The 19,106-nt window shown below is 35.7% G+C and overlaps 2 protein-coding genes across 2 annotated transcripts; one reads left to right on the forward strand and one right to left on the reverse strand.

The window, feature by feature from the left end:
* Nucleotides 1-3,372: 3,372 nt before the first annotated feature.
* Nucleotides 3,373-11,711, reverse strand: LOC144448833 (general transcription factor IIH subunit 3-like). The gene is made up of 13 exons (XM_078139141.1): nucleotides 11,660-11,711; nucleotides 10,729-10,811; nucleotides 10,080-10,186; nucleotides 9,675-9,817; nucleotides 8,879-8,941; nucleotides 8,123-8,152; nucleotides 7,768-7,796; nucleotides 7,532-7,606; nucleotides 6,916-6,969; nucleotides 6,382-6,450; nucleotides 5,478-5,613; nucleotides 4,774-4,810; nucleotides 3,373-3,855 (listed from the first exon to the last, which is right to left on the reverse strand). The coding sequence occupies exons 1-13, from the start codon at nucleotides 11,673-11,675 to the stop codon at nucleotides 3,774-3,776; spliced, it is 924 nt and encodes a 307-aa protein (XP_077995267.1). The 5' UTR covers nucleotides 11,676-11,711; the 3' UTR covers nucleotides 3,373-3,773.
* Nucleotides 11,712-11,797: 86 nt separating this feature from the next.
* LOC144449080 (translation initiation factor eIF2B subunit alpha-like) lies at nucleotides 11,798-18,538 on the forward strand. Its single transcript, XM_078139502.1, has 9 exons — nucleotides 11,798-11,882; nucleotides 12,829-12,930; nucleotides 13,210-13,349; nucleotides 13,926-14,042; nucleotides 14,792-14,904; nucleotides 15,685-15,753; nucleotides 16,345-16,420; nucleotides 16,679-16,804; nucleotides 17,420-18,538. The coding sequence occupies exons 1-9, from the start codon at nucleotides 11,870-11,872 to the stop codon at nucleotides 17,573-17,575; spliced, it is 912 nt and encodes a 303-aa protein (XP_077995628.1). The 5' UTR covers nucleotides 11,798-11,869; the 3' UTR covers nucleotides 17,576-18,538.
* Nucleotides 18,539-19,106: the final 568 nt, after the last annotated feature.

Here is a 19,106-nt window from a genome sequence, read left to right on the forward strand (position 1 = left end):
TCATTGTGTTGTTTACTGAATATAGTCCATGGAAATGACAAAGAACCTTCATGGACTTCATGGAGCTCGTGTTCAGTAACATGTGGTTCTGGTGTTAAATGGAAATGGGCAATTGGTGCTAGTAGTGGAATACGTTGTGAGGAGAAACCGTGCCCGGACAAACCCCTCGAATACATGGACCTACCAGAGAGTTCGTGGACAGCATGGAGTCCTTGCACTGTGACTTGTGGAAACGGAGCAATGTTTCGGGAAAGACTTCAGAAGGTTTGTCCTGAACCCACATGTTTTCTGGATAACGAATTTGATCAGGAGCTGTGTCACATTGACGCCTGTTATAAAAAAGACTCGAAAGTTAAAGTTTCAGACTCTTGGCCTACTGCTTGGACACAGTGGACATCTTGGCAACTCAACAGTAGTGCATGCACTTCAGTTAGAATGCGAGCAAAGTTCGACGGTGAGGTACTGGTGGATGAAAAAGAATCGACCTTAAATCTTCCTTGTAATGGAATACCAAAACACACTAAAATATCAAAAACATTCCCAAAAGCATGGACTGGCTGGTCACCTTGCAGTACTACATGTGGAACTGGCGTTCGAGTTCGTGAACGTCAAACAAAGATATGCACTGACCGAAAAATGTGTTTCTCTGCAATGCAATTTGAGCGTGATACCTGTATGGAAATTAATTGTTTAGACACGAGTTATGAAAATAATACCATCGTGCCAAACTTTCTCCCTTCCAGTGTGGACTTTGCCGACTTTCAAAAAACTGACTGCCTCTTTGCTCCCACTGGTAACAGGACTTTCTTCTGGTATGCAAGTAGCGGGAAGATCGCCAGAGTGACCGGATATCCTGATCCAATGGAGTATTTACCAATGACAATTGAACCATATTCATTTGGAGAGGTTATACATTCCTTGGAAAGTTCTTCTGGCATCATACATACCTGTTTGTCTAAGGATGGAATAAGCCAGCCAAAAATGCAATCTACGGATGTGAATATTTTTATATCAGTAGATAAGAGTAACGTTTGCCTCCCATTGGGTTCGACAGTCAAACTAATATGCAATGGAGCCATTTCTCACCCTTACAAGACGGGTAATGTTTTTTTCTGGTATTACAACAACAAGGCACTAAATGGATATGGCAAGTATAAGCTTAGTAATCCTCGTCAAGAAGAAGAAGAGAATCAATTTAAGATAATCCTTGAAATTTCCAATATCCAAGAAGAGGAGCTAGGCCATTATATATGTGCTGCAACCGATTTGACTCGCTGGAAAACAAGTCAAGCTGTGTTTTTGTTTTCTCATGGTTGTTCAGAGATGAATGATCCAGGTGGTGACTTTCAATCTCCCTTTTGGCCTGACCCTTACCCTGGAAAACTCGAAGCTGTCTATATTATATCTGTTTCTGATATAATGAAAATCATAATAAATTTTGAAATATGTATATTAGGCAGTGAGGATTACCTAGAAATTACTGATGGTTTTCTGATGAGTATACATTATCCCTGTACAAAATTTAATAAGTATAGCTTTAATGATGACCAAGAAGACAGAGATAGAAAAGATGGACTAATCTACCAGTCTAAGACTAATCACTTGACTATAACCTTACATTCTGGTGGTGCTCTCAGTAATGACAGGGAAGGTTTCTATGCATCATACAGCACAGATTACACGGATGAAGTTAAGACAAGGTGTAGGTGTATACTGGGATATATTATCCTCGTAATTGTTGCTTTCTACACATTTATGTTCTTTTACTCAAGAAGACGATATGGCCATACTAGCTTTACTATTGAGGAGCAGAGATGGATAATAATTGGTTCTTGCCTAAATGGAGTAATTTGTTCTCTTCTAAAGACACTCCTTGAAGACAAGGTTAGATCTTACTACGACTATTTAGTCAATAAGTTACAGGTCGATCAACAAACGAGACATGGGGCTTTTAATAGAGGCCAAAATTTGAACTACAGAAACATCAACAGTAACCATTCAAAGCGTATTCATACATATGATTACAGAATAATGAGTCATAATGATTTAGCAAAACTGTATGTCAGAACAGGCATTTCTCATCTCACAGCCATCACAGACTTTGATGCATCTGCATTGTTTGGACTTCTACTTGGTCTTATTGCTGAACAAAGATCAACTTTGCAACACATTGTTGGAAATTACACAAATAGTGAAGTGACGGCATTGGAAAATACAACAACAGATATGTGTAGAAATGTTCGCAACAGATGGGCACACTCATCGGAGTACTCTTATTGGACTAAAACACAATATGATACAGTTATGAGAAAGTTAATAAGCTTTGTTAAAAAATTGAATCTTCCTTTAGAAAAAGAAACTCAGACATTGAGTAGATTGCAATCAAATAAGCAATACTTCGAAATGTACTTCAAAATCATCAAACTATTGAACTTTTTGGGGTCATTTGTTGTTATCGTTTGCATGGTATTAATTGTTTACCCAAACCTACTGTTAAAGAGCCTTGGGTTTATAGGAGCAATACATGTATAGTATGTCTTCCAATGCCCATTATTTGCTAGTACTACTAGAAGGCCCCCCCCCCACCCCACCCCCCGCACAACCATGAGGGAACTATAGGAATGGCCCATATTCATTGATGCAATTTCAAGGCCAGCCATATCTCTCACATGCCCATCACTCAACACACATCATAACAAGACATAGACCAAATAAGATATATGAACTATGAGAACACACTTGGCACTTAATTTCATGACCCTTGTTATAAAAGTATATGCACTGTATTGCTATTGCCAAAAATTCAGTTACACAGACACCATTCATATGTCTAGTCCACATTATCAATGGTAAGGTTTCTGAGAGTCAAGACCTTTGTTTGACCTTGACCATCATTTGTAAGGTCAGATAGCTGAATATGGCCTTCAATCAAGGTTGAATACACACCTGTGTTTATAGAGATAAGCCTTCAAGTTAGATATTATATTTTGAACTTGACTTCCATCTTGAAGGTCAAATAGCAATTTACTCAATAACTTGGACATAGTCAAAAACACTTCAAGTATTTCACATAAGCTCTATTCTGACACTGACTTTGGACCTTGAACTTGAACCTTGAACAAATGTGGGTACTGCCATTAGATACAAGATTTAGCATTGGTTAGCCCTGGGTACCTGGTACATAGATTTAGGTACTGTCATTAGATACAAGGTTAGGAACTGGCACTGGGTAAGTAAGATCTGGGTACTGTATATACTGTTAACATTCTCAATAACTTTGAGTTTCCAAGACCTTGAGCTTTCAAATACTGTTGACACAAGAGATCACCAGATTTTTATTTAGAATTCTCATTTTATTGGTCTGTCTTTTTCAAAGAACTAATAACTATTATTAAGAGAACAAACTCTGTTATGAAAGTAGAATTCCATGAATGCTCAAGATTGCATATGTCACCATTGACTTTAAAAGTCCATTGAAAGACTTTTAAAAGAAACCTTTGATACAATGTATATCAGTATACCAATAAAGCTACTGGTTTATCTAATGTTATACTACACTGTAGACAGAGTATGGAGTACAACAATACCGACTTTTCAATATTCATGAACTTGAAATTCAAATTGTCAACTTCAGATGGACCGTCTTCTACAATGTCAAGTAACTTTAACGCCTGTGTTTGGTGACCAATTCTCTATACATTTAAGTATGGAGTGAACTATGTTTTGACAACTTCCTTTTTCCAGAATATGTAAGAGTCTTACAATATCTTTATTCAGCTGATGACCTCTACAGGCGTACTTCTCTTTTTCTTCTTTGCCCTCATAAGTGGTGGTCCTTTCAGTTTGAAAGCAGTGCTAATGTGAGTGAGACGAAGGAAGGGATAAGATATGTTAACAGTCTATTCAATAAGCATTATAATACCACAGATAAGTCTAGTTGTATGCGTTTGAACAGAAAATATGGGATTTATACATTGTTCTACATCATGACAATGCACATCTATGTCATTGGTTCTGTAGTGTTCGATATACGAGTCAAATATATATGCAGAATCGGTGTTATTTTTTCTCATGTTCTTAAAAATGCCTTGCACAGGTATGATTGTATTAATCTAGTTACTATATGTGTAGTTGTTTGCTATGATCTCATTCTAACATATAGTCAAACGGACAAATTCTACTAAAAATCTAGCTAAATCTCCTGCTGGGGAAGGGATGAACAGTGCCATGTCAATAGTAATCCATTACACACTGACAGGCAGTTTTAAATTTTTAGTTCATTCAGTTTTCTACAAATTATCTCAACCTCCAGTTTGAATGTAAGTGATGGAATGGTGCGATAATGTCATCATGTTTATATCAATGCTCCAATTACATAAACCACCACTGTTGGTGGTGGTGGTAAAAATGGAATTCTGTGCATTTGACTATATGCAAGAGATGATCATAATGCATACAGGACTACACTATATCATTTTAAACTTTTTTTCTTCATTCAGTTGGAAATTACTCTTAACTTACAAGTTTGTCTTCTTATAAGATAAGATCTTTTATGTAACTCATGTTTTCCTCAGTTGAACAAAGACAGATATTGGGGAATAATATTTAAATATCTGAATTCTGTGACATGAAACTGATATATAACGTCTTGAGTAGTTTGTACTTTTCTATCACAATAACCGATTCACAAGTTTCTGATTCGTTTAACTTTCACTTCTAATAAATTTGTTTACTTTGAAAGCAATAATTTACAAGAACTATGTTTATACTTACTGGCAGGTAGTACAGATTGGACTGAAGTTGCAAAAGACTGAAAAACAATTTTAGGGGAAAATGTTAAAGGCTTTAATGTATGGAAGGTTGTAACATGGGAGGGATTTAATGAATGGGTGGATGGAGGGATGGATTGATGGATGGATGGATTGATGAATTTATAAATGGATGGATGGATTTATAAATGGATGGATGGATGGATTGATTGATTGATTGATTGATTGATTGATTGATTGATTGATAAATGGATGGATGGATGGATGGATTGATTGATTGATTGATTGATAAATGGATGGATGGATTCATTGATTGATTGATTGATAAATGGATGGATGAATAAAAATGCTCTCATGGATATGATGGGTATTTATAGTCTCTAGGAATGGACCTAAAATACACAAAGATTTCATTCAGTCACATGAATAAAGCACCCTTCTAATACCTTCATATGTCTTCTTCAAATTTATCAATCAGATGCATGAGTTGAATTTCTAGGTAGGTTATCTGCCCCTTAATAACATGTAAAGTATATATACACTAACTTGATTCTTGTATCAAATAGGGAAAGTCAAAGATTTGGGTCCAGAAGATCAAAGTCACAAAACACTGTTGAAAGTCCCGATTCTTTTATTCTCACTGCCTTGACAAAACAAATTTAGCCCTCAACTATACTTCATTTTTAAGTAAATCACTCTCAAACTTACTTGATAAACAAACTGAACACACATAGCCGATATCAATGAGTGTTCTATGACAGAAACAGGCAGCTCTGTAGTCTACATGAATTGCTGGCGGGAGTACAAGCTTACTACGCATTCCAGGGGATGGGAGAAAAACCCACTGTAACAAATCAAACATTCTAGATTATTAAAAATACTACTGGATTTATAGTTCAGACAGATTGAACTGTTCTTCAAATGAAAATTCATCTATCTTGATAAATTATATTAATGATTTGAACTACTGTTCCAAATGCAAACTTCAAAAATGTACCAGCAATTTTCAACTGCAAACGTCACCTTTGTCAACAGATTGACAAACTGTTCCAAGAACATATGACCTTGAGCCCAAGAAGGGGTCATAGATGCCTGGGGGTTAATTTTAAACCATCTTAAACCAACATTGAAGAGACAGAGGGCGATACAAACTTCTAGGCACCTATGACCCCTTCAGGTACAATTTCGAGTTTGTCTTTGGAACAAAAGTTCAATTCAATACTAAGATTGATTTATAGTGTTTGTATGATGAAAAGAAATTCAGATTAACACTTCATATATGTAATAAGAGATTACCAAAACAACATATCGGTAAAAAGTACAATGTAACTGTGCAAAGACTGGTAAGTTTCAGTTTTAAATATGTGTACCTACAGCTATTTATAAACATCACTGAAGGTAACCCTGGTGATAAATCAGGAAAAGTTGGATAGATGAATTGAAAGATTCATCAGTATGGGTTTTCCACATTGCTGTCATTGATCATCCTGGGTCAGTCTTGGGGAGATACTGCATACATGCCATCCTTTACAAACACATTATATATAGAAACACTGTGTATTTGGTAAATAGCTATACAGAAGCTGTTGATGTTACACAAACCAATACATACCAAAAGATACTGTAGTAGTCCTGTCCTCTGTGGAATCTTCAAATAAATACCTCCTGTGATGTCACACGCCTAGAAAGACACGACACCAGAAAAAAAATTATATTTAGATCAATCGAACCCCAAAGTAAGATGAAGGTTAACTTAGTGGTTTTTTTTCAAATCATGGAAAGTCGTGATGAAGAAGGTGTCTTGGTAAAACTACACTCATGATGCTAATATAACATTCAAATTACAAAATTTGAACTCAATTAAACAAATTAAATTTTGTTTTATGCAACAAATCACATTAAAATTGACTTGGTTTGAATACAATACATCAACACTGAACAACAAACCAAAGTTGTATATTGGCCAATTCACCTTTTCGGCAAGTATCCCAGACGTTCCGTTCAGAAACAGGAACAATTGCGTGTACATTGAGACAGATACTTTAATATAACTAACAGAATTACCAGATCTGGTACATGTGATAGATTTCTGCCACACTAAAACACTATACATTACGACATGGGCACACATAAAACAATACTTTACCTGCTGAAGAAGTCCTGAATCTTTATCCAGAATACACGCATCAATAATAACATTCTGAGAAAGATCAAAATAGTTGAACAAGGTGTTACAGTAGACTGTAAGATAAAACGTACCTTTCCACCCACACCAGTGAGGGCGCTCCATCATGGCGTACCTTACAGGCTAGTATTAAAGCTACACTAACTGTAATTTGAGTATCAGTTTTCGATCACATGATCTACACTATATTTACCCAAAACTGTTAAAGTACTAATAATTAGACACTGTACTGGTCTGGGTCAATTTTATTACGGAATACAGTAATAGGTTGCAAGTGATTTTTGGGTGTGGACCCAAAAATCAATTTCATTGGATATATTGCACCATACTATGTGTACATCAAGAAAAATATTGGAGATAACATAAATATACCAGCTGCAGTACTATCAAAGAAAAATCGGAGAAAGTAATGGCAATTTTGAAAGTTTTGACTCGTATTTTGAATACAGCAGAAACAGTGATGGAGACGCATGTTGTGATGAAATACACACATGATGTCGCGACATAGAACAACCAGACTATATATTCCATATTTTTTGCTTAACTTGGCCTATGCATGGTATATTATCTACTATACCTGTTTTTGTGCTGTAAATATAATATTCATAAAATCCATGTACTGTGATGCACTGTCATCTGCTGCTCGGATAACCTGAAAGACAATTTTAAAATATATGTACATGGTAGATATGTTGATAAAGAATGGTACTTCAACAAGTTTTAATTTAATAACTGTACATCCATAGCATTTTATCATATCAGCCAATTTGATTTAATGTATAAATCAAAAGTAATATTTAAGCATGTACCTACCAACACTCTTGGCCTCAACTTTTCACCAGCTAGGGGAAAAGATAAGAAATATTTATAATGTATTTAGAAATAAGTGTCATTCTAAAAATAAGAATTGCCTCTAATCTATGTCTCTGTCTGTCTGTCACTGCCTATCTAGTATCTGTCTATGTCTCACCTCTCTGCCTGTCTCCCTGGCTCTGGCTCTGTCTCTGTCTCATCTCTCTGGTTCTTTCTCTCTGTCTGTCTCACCTCTCTGCCCCTTTCCTTGTCTGTCTGTCTTCTACTCTCTATCATCAATACTTATTCCTTATTGTACTTAATTTACTCAATAACATTTGGTTTATATAATTGTTACAATTTCTATTATACTAACCTGCAGCTTCTTTTTCAAGTCTATGAATATCTAACCAGTATTAAGGATTAATTGTCAATGAACGACATTATGGATACCTTTATGACAACTTGTACATGGATTATATACATTTGTATACCACCAACTACTGTTCCTGTTGAATATCTCTTTGAAAGTCTTGAACTCACTGTAAACATATATATCTCCATTCAAACTACTGGTAATTCTTTTCTTTGAGTCTATGAATGTTTCATGTAGCGTTTGTTACCACAGAAATCTCAACTATACTTGGACGAATTCATTGCACACCTAACCCAAATATGAGATCTGTTCGCTGATTGATTCGGTTGTGATTTTTTCTTAATATCTTTATGTTTTTGTGCATAAATTTCACTATTAATTTATGTGAGGTTATGCGATTTAAATGATGTTTCTGTGCCACTAGATAGGGTAGGTTTTGCAGACCTTGGTAGTATGGTTTACAGACCCTCCCCCCCCAGTCAGGTCCTTCCACCATACAACCTTGGTCTGCAAACCCATATCTGTGTCATAAAATCTATTATTGTCTGTAAGGTATTGCTTAAATATGGCAAAACATCCATGAAAGCTAAGGTTTTGATTTTGAAAAGATGAGAAATTTTACTAATAGTTTACATAATTCTATATTTTTAAGATTTCTGCCAGAATTCTTCCAGTTGTAGGACATCAATAGATCACCACATGGGTCTATGATATCTGTGACAATGACACATTTGGACCAAATTCAGCAAAGGATACAACACAGTCCCATGGCAAGTGATCCTGCAAGTAGTGTGTCTGTGTGTAATTCTTCTTGTTGCTCTGAATTGAAAGTGAAAACAATGTGCATTCATTCATTATGGGGCAAATGGAATTTAATAAAGTCTACTCTAATTACTTTTGAATCTGACAACCATAGAATTCAAGCTGGTTCTTGTATTTGTATGTCTGTCAGCTATGAATATGGTACATAAACATTATGCGAGGAGAAAATCTGTTTTCAAACAGTTTTTAAGAACGGGAAAACTTTTATTGGTCCTGCTGACTACGACATGCATAAAATATATATCTACATGTACTACGGATATCAAGATATAGGCAAACTAAGATAGACACATACTTAAACTATAGGTGCAGCATTTTATATGCTATCAATGGATATTGATGTAATTTTCGGTACCTGCAATAGCTTTTTACCTCATGCTAGTGTGGCAAAATAGAACAAGAAGGTTGACTTACTTTCATGCATGTCTATAGTAATGCATGTGCAGCACATAGAGCAGAAGTTATGGTGTCAACAAAGAATTTGAATGTTCTTTATTTTTATGATGCACCTAAGCAGTAATATACTATTTCAGGTACCGAGAATCACATTCGCAGTAAAAATTTTCAGTCTACGAAAAAAGCTAGCACTAGGAGGTGGTGGGAAATGAAGGTTATTCAAATTACATCATTGTTTTAGAGTAGGCCTTATTTATTTACTTTTTCAAACTTTGCTTATCATCTGAAATCTACATATGCTAATGATAATACGAATAGGGTATATATTCTTTACCTGTCATAAGTTGTTTCACTTCTTTAAATATTGCGTCATCAACTCTGGCGAAATGTTCATACTTGCCATCTCTTGGTAAATCTGCAGTACTTTGTTCACTCTCTTCAGTTAATGAAGGGGTTCTACTTGGATATAAAAAATGACTAAAAAAAGAAAGAAAACAAACAAACGGTTTGAGAGCTGGTACCTGAACCATTCAACCTGCCATGTTGGACATAAAGTATGACCAAGCATGCACTGCTCTGGGAAAGAGATCCAGTGCAAGTGATGCTGATTACAATTACATTTCCACAGACTCTCATCTTGGTGGTCTTGTAGTAGAGCCCCCAGTGGTGAGAGTCTGGGTAACCGAGACTAAGGTGTTCATGGTGTATGATATCTTGAAGTATAACTATTCATACTTACCTTTTATTTGTATGACTGGCTATAACTGCTACTTTGTTGGTATGATGTAACATTAAATGCGAGTTGATGAGAATCATAACACTGTCAATACACTGGGATAATGTCAGCTGTTGGTAAAAGAGACAACAGTTACCCTACAATAGAGTTTTCAAGGTTTCAAATAAAAAGGTTTTAAATATAAATATGCTGATATTCATATGTGCAACAGATATTCATATGTGCAACATTATAAAATTCACTGCGGCCATGTAATAACTAGGCCACTGGTCTTTCCGATACACAATTACAATTAAAACTTTTGATTTTTTTTTTAATTTGAATTTACACTTTTACATTTTTAAGCTTGAATACATTTTAATAATAGAGGTGAGAAAAAAATAGAACAATGAGGAGAATTTTATGATGTTGTGAGTCCCCTTCTTTTCAAACTACGAAAAATGTACTTTGCAAGTCCCAAGATTTCATTCATACTTTGTGTTTGCATTAAAAAGTATACAGTTTTGATATGTAGCGTTTGATGTATAATGTTGAGGAACATATTGTGATCTATAGTCAGATGTGAAAATGCAAACTATTACAAAATGATATTCGTCATCTACCAAATTACATGAACAGAATATGTGCAAGATGATGTTACTATGACACTCACATCATTTTCATCTTTAAGTCTTCTCTGTCCCCACCACACTGGATTGACATCTAGTATAACAACTAGTGAACTGGTTTCTTCATCTAAAACAGATAAAAAGAAATCAAATTAAATTAAATCATATTAAATTCATATCAAAAATGTCAATGCATAAAGATTATAAAATGTGAATGTAAAAAGTTGATAAAAGATACCATGGTTTTGACGATTTGGTCAGAGTCAACTCAATTCTCAATTACTTCATTAATTTACTGTTTATGTATATCGCAAAATGATCAAGTGGAATAGTTTCATAGTTGGTTCTTTTTTACTAAAATGTCACATTGTAAACCACAGTCACTTGTAGTTGTGATTTAGCCGAGATCAAGACACTTGACAAACTTGCTTGACACAAAAGTCTATTTGTGAGTCAATCTAAGGCTGTGTGTCAAGTATTATCACCAGGACGACCACGAAAGGACGATTTGTTCCAGTTGTTCTTCACCAGTATTTTTGCTAAAGGCGGTATCATCACCATCATCATCATCACCATCATCATCATCATCATCATCATCATCATCATCATCATCATCATCATCAACTTGAAAGCATCATATTACTGAAAAGAATTTGTTCCGAGGAAGATCATGAGAAGTCAGCATTTTGGGGAAGGTCTCTGACCAACAGTACCCCTTCAGATATAACCCTGTTGCTGATCCTAATGGGGTATAATTTATAAAGAAGGGCTTCCGTCGAGTAAATCTTGCCTTCTTTGTACTTAGCTAGCTGCAGCTGTCATATTACGTCAAGTCTGTGCAAGCGCATTGAGATATATTGTCGGACAACTTTTTCTCTCAACATTTAGTCCGTCCGCGCTCCTTTAACGCTGCCCTGAAGCGCCTTCACGTGTAAACATGAACATTGATGAAGCAACATTGCGTTTTCAACTTACCAGCAGCCATTTTCATTCACATGGTCAACAAAGGGTGAGTAGGTTGTAACACAGTGTCTGATTGGAGGTGTCGTCATCGCTGTCCAATCATAAAGCGTTTTACATTATCAGTATTTCATCAGCTGTTATCGCGAGAGGGCTTCCACGGCCACACGAGTGAAGAAGTAAATTAGCACGGTGTCGGTGGTTTTTTTTTCGAAGATAAGCAATATGGACAAGGAAGGTTAGTTTTATTGATAACAAAAATGAACAGACAAGACAAATTTACGTTCTTAAAGAAGGAATGATCTGCACTACTTGCCAAATATTCTGTTTGTAGCGGAAATAGCCAAATGACGTTTGTGTTATATTTTGATCACTAGCCAGGTATATTATTACATCATGGAGTGCAACACTTGATATTATATTTGAATGTAACTCCAGATTTACACTTTTCCCATAAAAAAGAAAACATTGCCTTTATGAAGTTGAGGAAAACCTGTCAATTAATCTATAGTTTTTTTAATTACCATACTGCATAGACCTTGGAGTTAACCGATCACAGGGGATCAGGCTCATTTAGTTTTGTTTACGAAAACAAACAAACAAACAAACAAACACACACATAAATAAATAAATAAATAAATAAATACTGACAAACATCAACAATAGAGTAATAAAAAAATCGGTATCAACAATAATGAATGTTTCGCAGTATCAAGAATTAGTGAGTGTGTGTTTTCCTATATGCACATACTCCGCAATTGTGACTATTTTGCATATAGGAAAACATATACTAATTCGTCTTACTGTGAAATATTCATTATTGTTGATACTGATTTGTGATTACTCTGTTGTTGATGATTGTCGGCATTTTATTTATGTGTTTGTTTGATTGATTGATTGTTTGTTTGTTTGTTTGTTTTCGTAAACAAAAACTAACTGAGCCTGAGTCTCCTGTGAATTGCTTTTAGTCAATGAATTGATATAAGTACTGTCTCTGACAGTCCGAGGACGCTCTGACTTGAGTACAGCATCAGATACATTTGGTCGGTGTGAGAATGGAGTCATACCAACCAAATATATTTGACTCCGTTCTCAAGTCGGAGCCTCCTCAGACTATGCCACTGACAAAAATAAAGTTTGATCTAAAAATATGCTTTTGAATGTCTATTTGTTTTCATATACAGAGGTTGTGGCACACTTCATGAGATGTATGGAGGAGGACCCAGACAAGTCATCAGCTGTTGCTGCTATTCATACATTGATTGATTTCCTGAAAGTCAATACAGGTATGTTTGTTTTGTGTTTTAAATCAATGACAGTCTTCATTTCAAGAATAAGAGATATGTGAAGTAATGTGGTTGATCTGTATGTAAGATATTCATTTCACTGTTAAAACTTGAAATCGTAGGGGAGTGATTGGATAATCTTACCCAAGACTTGCCCAAAATCATAAACTTACCAAAGTGGAAATGCACCATGTTTTACTACATTGACTCATTTGTAGTGCTTACTATGGTCGAATACTATATCTAAACATATTCCATGATATTCTTCTTGTGTTATAGCTGAGACACTGTCAGGATTGAGAGCCCAGTTAAAAGACTGCATAGATTGGTTAACACACACAGATAGTATGGTTACATCTATATCATCGGGGTGTGAACTCTTTCTGAGGTTCATCACGTTGGCTTCCTTGGAACATTCTGTAAGTATTCTCATTCATATTTTTTTCACTGTACTCCCTTGCAGTAATTAGTCCTAGCAACTAGTAACTACTGTATGCTAAGCAACCACCGTAGTCCTAGCAACCTCGTCATCCCATGAACCCCTGTAGCCCTCACAACCACTGTTGGCCAAGCATCCATTGTAGTCTTAGCAATCACTGTCGGCCTAGCAACCTGTACTTTGCAGGACTAAATGGCAAAAGAAATCTTCTATTCCATCCAGTGTAATACACTTTAGATGTTATTTTGTAATGCTAATTATTGTTGCTTGGTTCTGTTCCCATAATGTCCTGTAATTTATTTTGTAACAATGTCTCTAATCTTTCACATGGTATAGATTTGTTGTCTGCCAAACCTAATTGCCAGACAAACAGACAGACAGACAGACAGACAGACAATGATCACAATAACTTTCACATCTGTGAGGTTCAAGTTGTTTATTCTGCAAACATGGCCATAAATAGGCTAACATAACATCAAATGTTGAAAGGAGTATTGTTTACATAAGTTTCACGAATTTTCAGAATTCTTTCATGTATTTTTTTTTTATTTTCTAGAACTTTCAAGAATGTAAGAAAATCCTGATTGAGAGAGGACAACTGTTTCTGAACAAAGTTGCCAAAGCAAGACAGAAGATTGCTAGGCTAGGGAGTCCATTTATACAGGATGGCTGTGTGAGTTGCCATTTCCAGTTAGTGTTGAGAATCATTATTATACAGAGTTCAAAGGTCACGATATACTCCTATTCAACTACTACCTTTGCTTTCCAATATAAAAAGACAGCAAAGTTACATCTGCAAGAAAATTGTGTAATAAATCAAATTGTATATGTTTTCTTCTTATATTGTAACCATACTCAAAGATCAGTTGTGAACTTGCCTGCATTGTGGGCATTGGAAGTATTAGCTGTAACTGTGAATAAACCAAATACCACAGATTTGCTTGGCTGCAACAAATGTTTGTGGCTGGAAAGAAATTAAACCGATTCAATGCATACACTTGATGTTGATGAAATGAGTGAATTTCAACAAATCCATCAAAAATTCAATATGCCTCCTCCAATGGGTTTCACACAACACAGTTTAAAATTAATTCCCGCAAAGTGCTGCATATTTCAGCAAAAGATTTTAACTTTGAGTGTTGCTACATATTGAGTTATGTTGTATACAGTGAAAACAGTCAATTGCGGGTTACTTAGTCTGTTGGGTATGCTGTGACAGGGCGCCCTCACACATCTGTCAATCCTATTGAGGGCGGAGTGACACAACATATTTTAGTCTATATACTACTGCGAGACTGCCGTTTAACGTAGTTGTAATTTTATGAAAACTTCAGTGTTTGATTCAAATCTACACGATACTCACAACATAGACAATTCAGCTTGTAAGTTTTATCTGTTTTGTTTGTTTGTTTGTGCTTACAGACAATCTTGACACATTCCTACTCAAGAGTTGTCCTGACAATACTCCAAGAAGCAGCAGCTTGCAAGAAGAGGTTCAATGTGTACGTCACGGAATCATGTCCAGATAAATCAGGGTAGGACAATAGACCATTATTACGTTTAGTGCCCTCTAGTGTTCCCTAGGGTCATGTCCAGATAAATTGGGGTAGGACAATAGACCATCATTATGTGTAGTGCCCTCTAGTGTTCCCTAGGGTCATGTCCAGATAAATCAGGGTAGGACAATAGACCATCATCATGTTTAGTGCCCTCTAGTGTTACCTAGGGTCATGTCCATATAAATGAGGGTAGGACAACAGACCATTATTACGTTTAGTGCCCTCTAGTGTTCCCTAGGGTCATGTCCAGATAAATTGGGGTAGGACAATAGACCATCATTATGTTTAGTGCCCTCTAGTGTTCCATAGGGTCATGTCCTGATAAATGAGGGCAGGACAATAAACCATCATTATGATTAGCACCTTGTAGTTTTCCTTCCTGTCCAGAAATGTCAGGATAAGACAAAACCCTTTGTATTTTTAGTATCCCCAATATTCCGTAGAGTCTTGCCCAGATTTCAGTGTAGGACAACATACCCTTTGTATGTTTAGCATCCTCTAGTGTTGAGTTAAGTAAGGTTATCATAATAACTCATTTGTATAAACAACGCCCTCTGGTGTTTATTGGCATCTTGTCCACTTAAGTTGATAGGACAGTGCTGGTAAATGTCATCCTCCATAGTATTTGTGTTAGATACCTATCTAGATTATTTTAATACAGGGAATACTCCATTTTAGTCACGTACTAGTAATGATTATTTAAGGTTAGACTTGTGCAATTTTTGTTCAATCTGTACATTTGTTTTCACATTCCAGGTACGTTATGGCGAATAAATTGCGAGAAGTCGGTATTCCTGTTACAGTGATTCTGGATTCAGCAGCAGGGTAAGATAAATACTGACTGTAAATCACTTTAGATTCTTCTGCATCATATCCAATATCTATAACCATGAGATCTACCTTTCAACTAAAGAATCAATTACAAGATTGGACAATAATTCAGAATCTGTCCTCTGAATATATACCTTAACCTCTCAAACATGATGATTAGAAAATGTTAAAATATTGCCTCATCAAATTTTTGCTCCCTTTCACAGAAATCCACACAGAAGAGAAGATGTTTTTCATATACCAGTAAATGGTGCTTCTCTTTGTAACACATATAAAGTAACACCTATTCTTTCTTGTGCACAATATATAAACATGTGTTTTGACTCAACATATTTAATTCATACTCATTTTCTGTTGCAAGAACACAAAGAGAACTTTTCCAAGATATGATTTATGTATCCATAAATGTCAAAGGCAATAAGATAATAAACTTCTTCCTTCATATTTGAAAATGATTGATATAGAGAGATTTGGCCTGTCCATCATCCATCCACTTTCACTAAGTATTATTGCTGTGCACTAATCTGTACTGAAAGTGATACTTAAAAAGAGTCTGATCTTGCACGATGTTGTCTTCCAAATCAGGTATATTATGGAGAAAGTTGACATGGTGATAGTAGGTGCTGAAGGAGTGGTTGAAAGTGGAGGTATTATCAACAAAGTAAGCTATATCCTATATCCTATATCATTATTTTACCTGCCCTTGTATGCCAGTATGATGTTGTGATGCTAACTATTAAACCTGCGTGACATTATGACTGAAAGTAACCTATAGCTTGACAGTATGACCTCAAGTAACATATAGCCTGACATTGTGACCAGCCTTGTGAACCTACAATCTGTGCACGGACTTTTAATCATATTGCTGCATGTCTTGCACTAAAAACTTTGACACTGTTTATGTCTTTGTTGCCAACAGATTGGTACTTATCAGTTAGGAGTATGTACCAAAGCTGCTAACAAACCACTGTATGTAGTTGCCGAGAGTTTCAAATTTGTAAGGTTTTACCCACTCAATCAACAAGATGTACCAAATGAATACAGGGTAAGTGGACAGTTTTAACATTCCATTGTAACTTGGTATATCGCACACACAAGTTCAACAAGTCAGTGGCAAACTGAAACCTTTACTATAAAGATGACATTATGAGAGATGTGTAAAAAGAAGAATAGGGAACTTGCAATCCAGACTGAGCATGCTCAGACACAAAGCACTATGGGATTATCTGTGGTTATCGTAATACCTCATCTAGAGCTACTGATAAAATTAACCTCCCTCAATTGTCAGGGTAACTATGGATTGATTATTTGTGGTTACAAACAATGTATCAACATTGTTTACAATACTAATTGATTAGTATTTAGTATTACATTTCCCATGATGCAACATTCAACATGGTGGGTTTGCAAGTTCCCTATTACCAACTACCGAGAAGTGTCACTTGTTCTTTTCCTGGTGGTCTTAACTTCTATATACATCAGGGTATACCTCTACATATGACAATACTGTGCTTCATTCCTACACAGTAATAACTGTATATAAGATGAACATACTGTTATAGTTAATTTACTTTGTATGGTGCATCCAGTTTTGATACTAATAGCATTTTACAAGCTGAGCACACTCTGATATGCTTTTTTTTTTCATTTATTGTTTCAGTACCGTGCCTCCACTCTAAAGAGCAAGAGTGATTTACAAGATGAGCACCCCCTGACAGATTATACACCACCAGCTTTTATCACACTAATCTTCACAGACCTAGGAGTTCTTACACCAACTGCTATCAGTGATGAACTCATCAAGTTATATCTTTGACATAAACCTAAGGATGCCACTTCTGCTTCATGCTCTCAATAGTTCTGACATTGTCTAATATTTGATATTGCACAGACATATACTTGCTCATACCATGTACATTCAAAATGCAAAAAAAAGAGGAAATAATACTTTTCGGCAGTATTCAATACAATGAGAAGAGCTGAAGAAATCATGTTTACTTGACATACATCTGGCTTGGAATTCATGCTTATATTTATCAATAAACGCCCTGCCAGCAAATAGTATATCTTTCACCATTTCTTCATTGCTGTGTTTGTCAGCAATGATTCTCTGGTTCAAATGTTACCATAAACACACTAAGAATATAGTGCTTAATTATCCACCGACCCCACTAACAAAGAAAGAACTACCGGGGGGTAGGCAGTGAATGGAAGGGAGTGACAGACATATTTTGAGCGTATTAGATACTGCTTTACAATATGTTTCTTGGGTATTCACAGCATGGATTTCAGGTAGTAACACTGTTGATTAAACCCTTTTTGAACTCAATACTTTACATGTAAAGGTTGTTGCTGGGTTAGGATTGGAACTCAGGTTAGCTGTCTGTCAGAGTTATAGAAAAAGTTGGTCCTGTACAAAAGTATGCTGACATCTAATCCTTATGGCTTCACTGATATGATACTGCTAATATGAAAAACTGGGATTGAATCATGGGCCTTTAACAAATTGTCAATTTCACCCATAAAACTTGTATGGTGGAAATATTTAATGTAGTTTGTGACTCGTACATGCATACCTCAAGATTGGAACCATGTCCATTTCAATACACTTCAGGTTCCTCTATGGGCTCACAATTTGTGCCTACATGTGTTACATGGCTTCAACTGTAAATACAAGTACAGATTTCAATTACACAAATAAACACAATGTTGATGTATATGGTCATGATGTATACATTCAGTTAGCTTTAATATAGACCCTAAAAAAGTACTCAATGGTTAGGTAGGCAGCTTATCAGTTTGAAAGTCATAAAGATAACTGAGGGATCGAAATTAGCAGTAGTCCACAGCAAAGACTACTAAACATTGCATCTAGACTTACAAATTAGCAGTAGTCCAGGCCATATAGACTACCAAATATTGTATCTGGACTACCAAATTAGCAGTAGTCCAGGGCACAGACTACTAAACATTGTATCTAGACCTTTACCTCATGTCACATGTCTGTATTTATTAATGCACAAGTGTTTTGTCTACAGTACAGTAAGCAGTGTGAAATTCATTTATCTACATGTACCCTCAGCTAAGTTTAGTTCCATACAAGACCTCACATTGTGCTTTGAATGGCTGTCTAAAAAAGCCAAATGACCATATTCAGCAGAATATGGATACCAAACTACTCTACACCTGAAAATGTGGCATCCACAATTTTACTAATTTGATAGAATTAAAAAACTTTGGACTGATGTGCCAAAACCAGAAAGATTTAAACAGACTACATACTAGGAGGACGCTTTAAACTTTGTTATTTTCCTTGAAAATGTTATAATTTTCAATTTAAAATAATT

Source organism: Glandiceps talaboti, chromosome 18 (assembly GCF_964340395.1).
Source record: "Glandiceps talaboti chromosome 18, keGlaTala1.1, whole genome shotgun sequence".
In the NCBI taxonomy this organism is placed as follows: Eukaryota; Metazoa; Hemichordata; class Enteropneusta; family Spengelidae; genus Glandiceps; species Glandiceps talaboti.

What these genes read in the sequence shown, in the direction of transcription:
- LOC144449080 (XM_078139502.1), top strand. An exon ending in CATTTATACAGGATGGCTGT is followed by an intron (nt 14,043 to 14,791) that starts GTGAGTTGCCAT and finishes TTGTGCTTACAG; the next exon opens with ACAATCTTGACACATTCCTA. An exon ending in TCATGTCCAGATAAATCAGG is followed by an intron (nt 14,905 to 15,684) that starts GTAGGACAATAG and finishes TTCACATTCCAG; the next exon opens with GTACGTTATGGCGAATAAAT.
- LOC144448833 (XM_078139141.1), bottom strand. An exon ending in GACTTAAAGATGAAAATGAT is followed by an intron (nt 10,187 to 10,728) that starts GTGAGTGTCATA and finishes TTTTACCAACAG; the next exon opens with CTGACATTATCCCAGTGTAT. An exon ending in ACTTGAAAAAGAAGCTGCAG is followed by an intron (nt 7,797 to 8,122) that starts GTTAGTATAATA and finishes CTTTTCCCCTAG; the next exon opens with CTGGTGAAAAGTTGAGGCCA.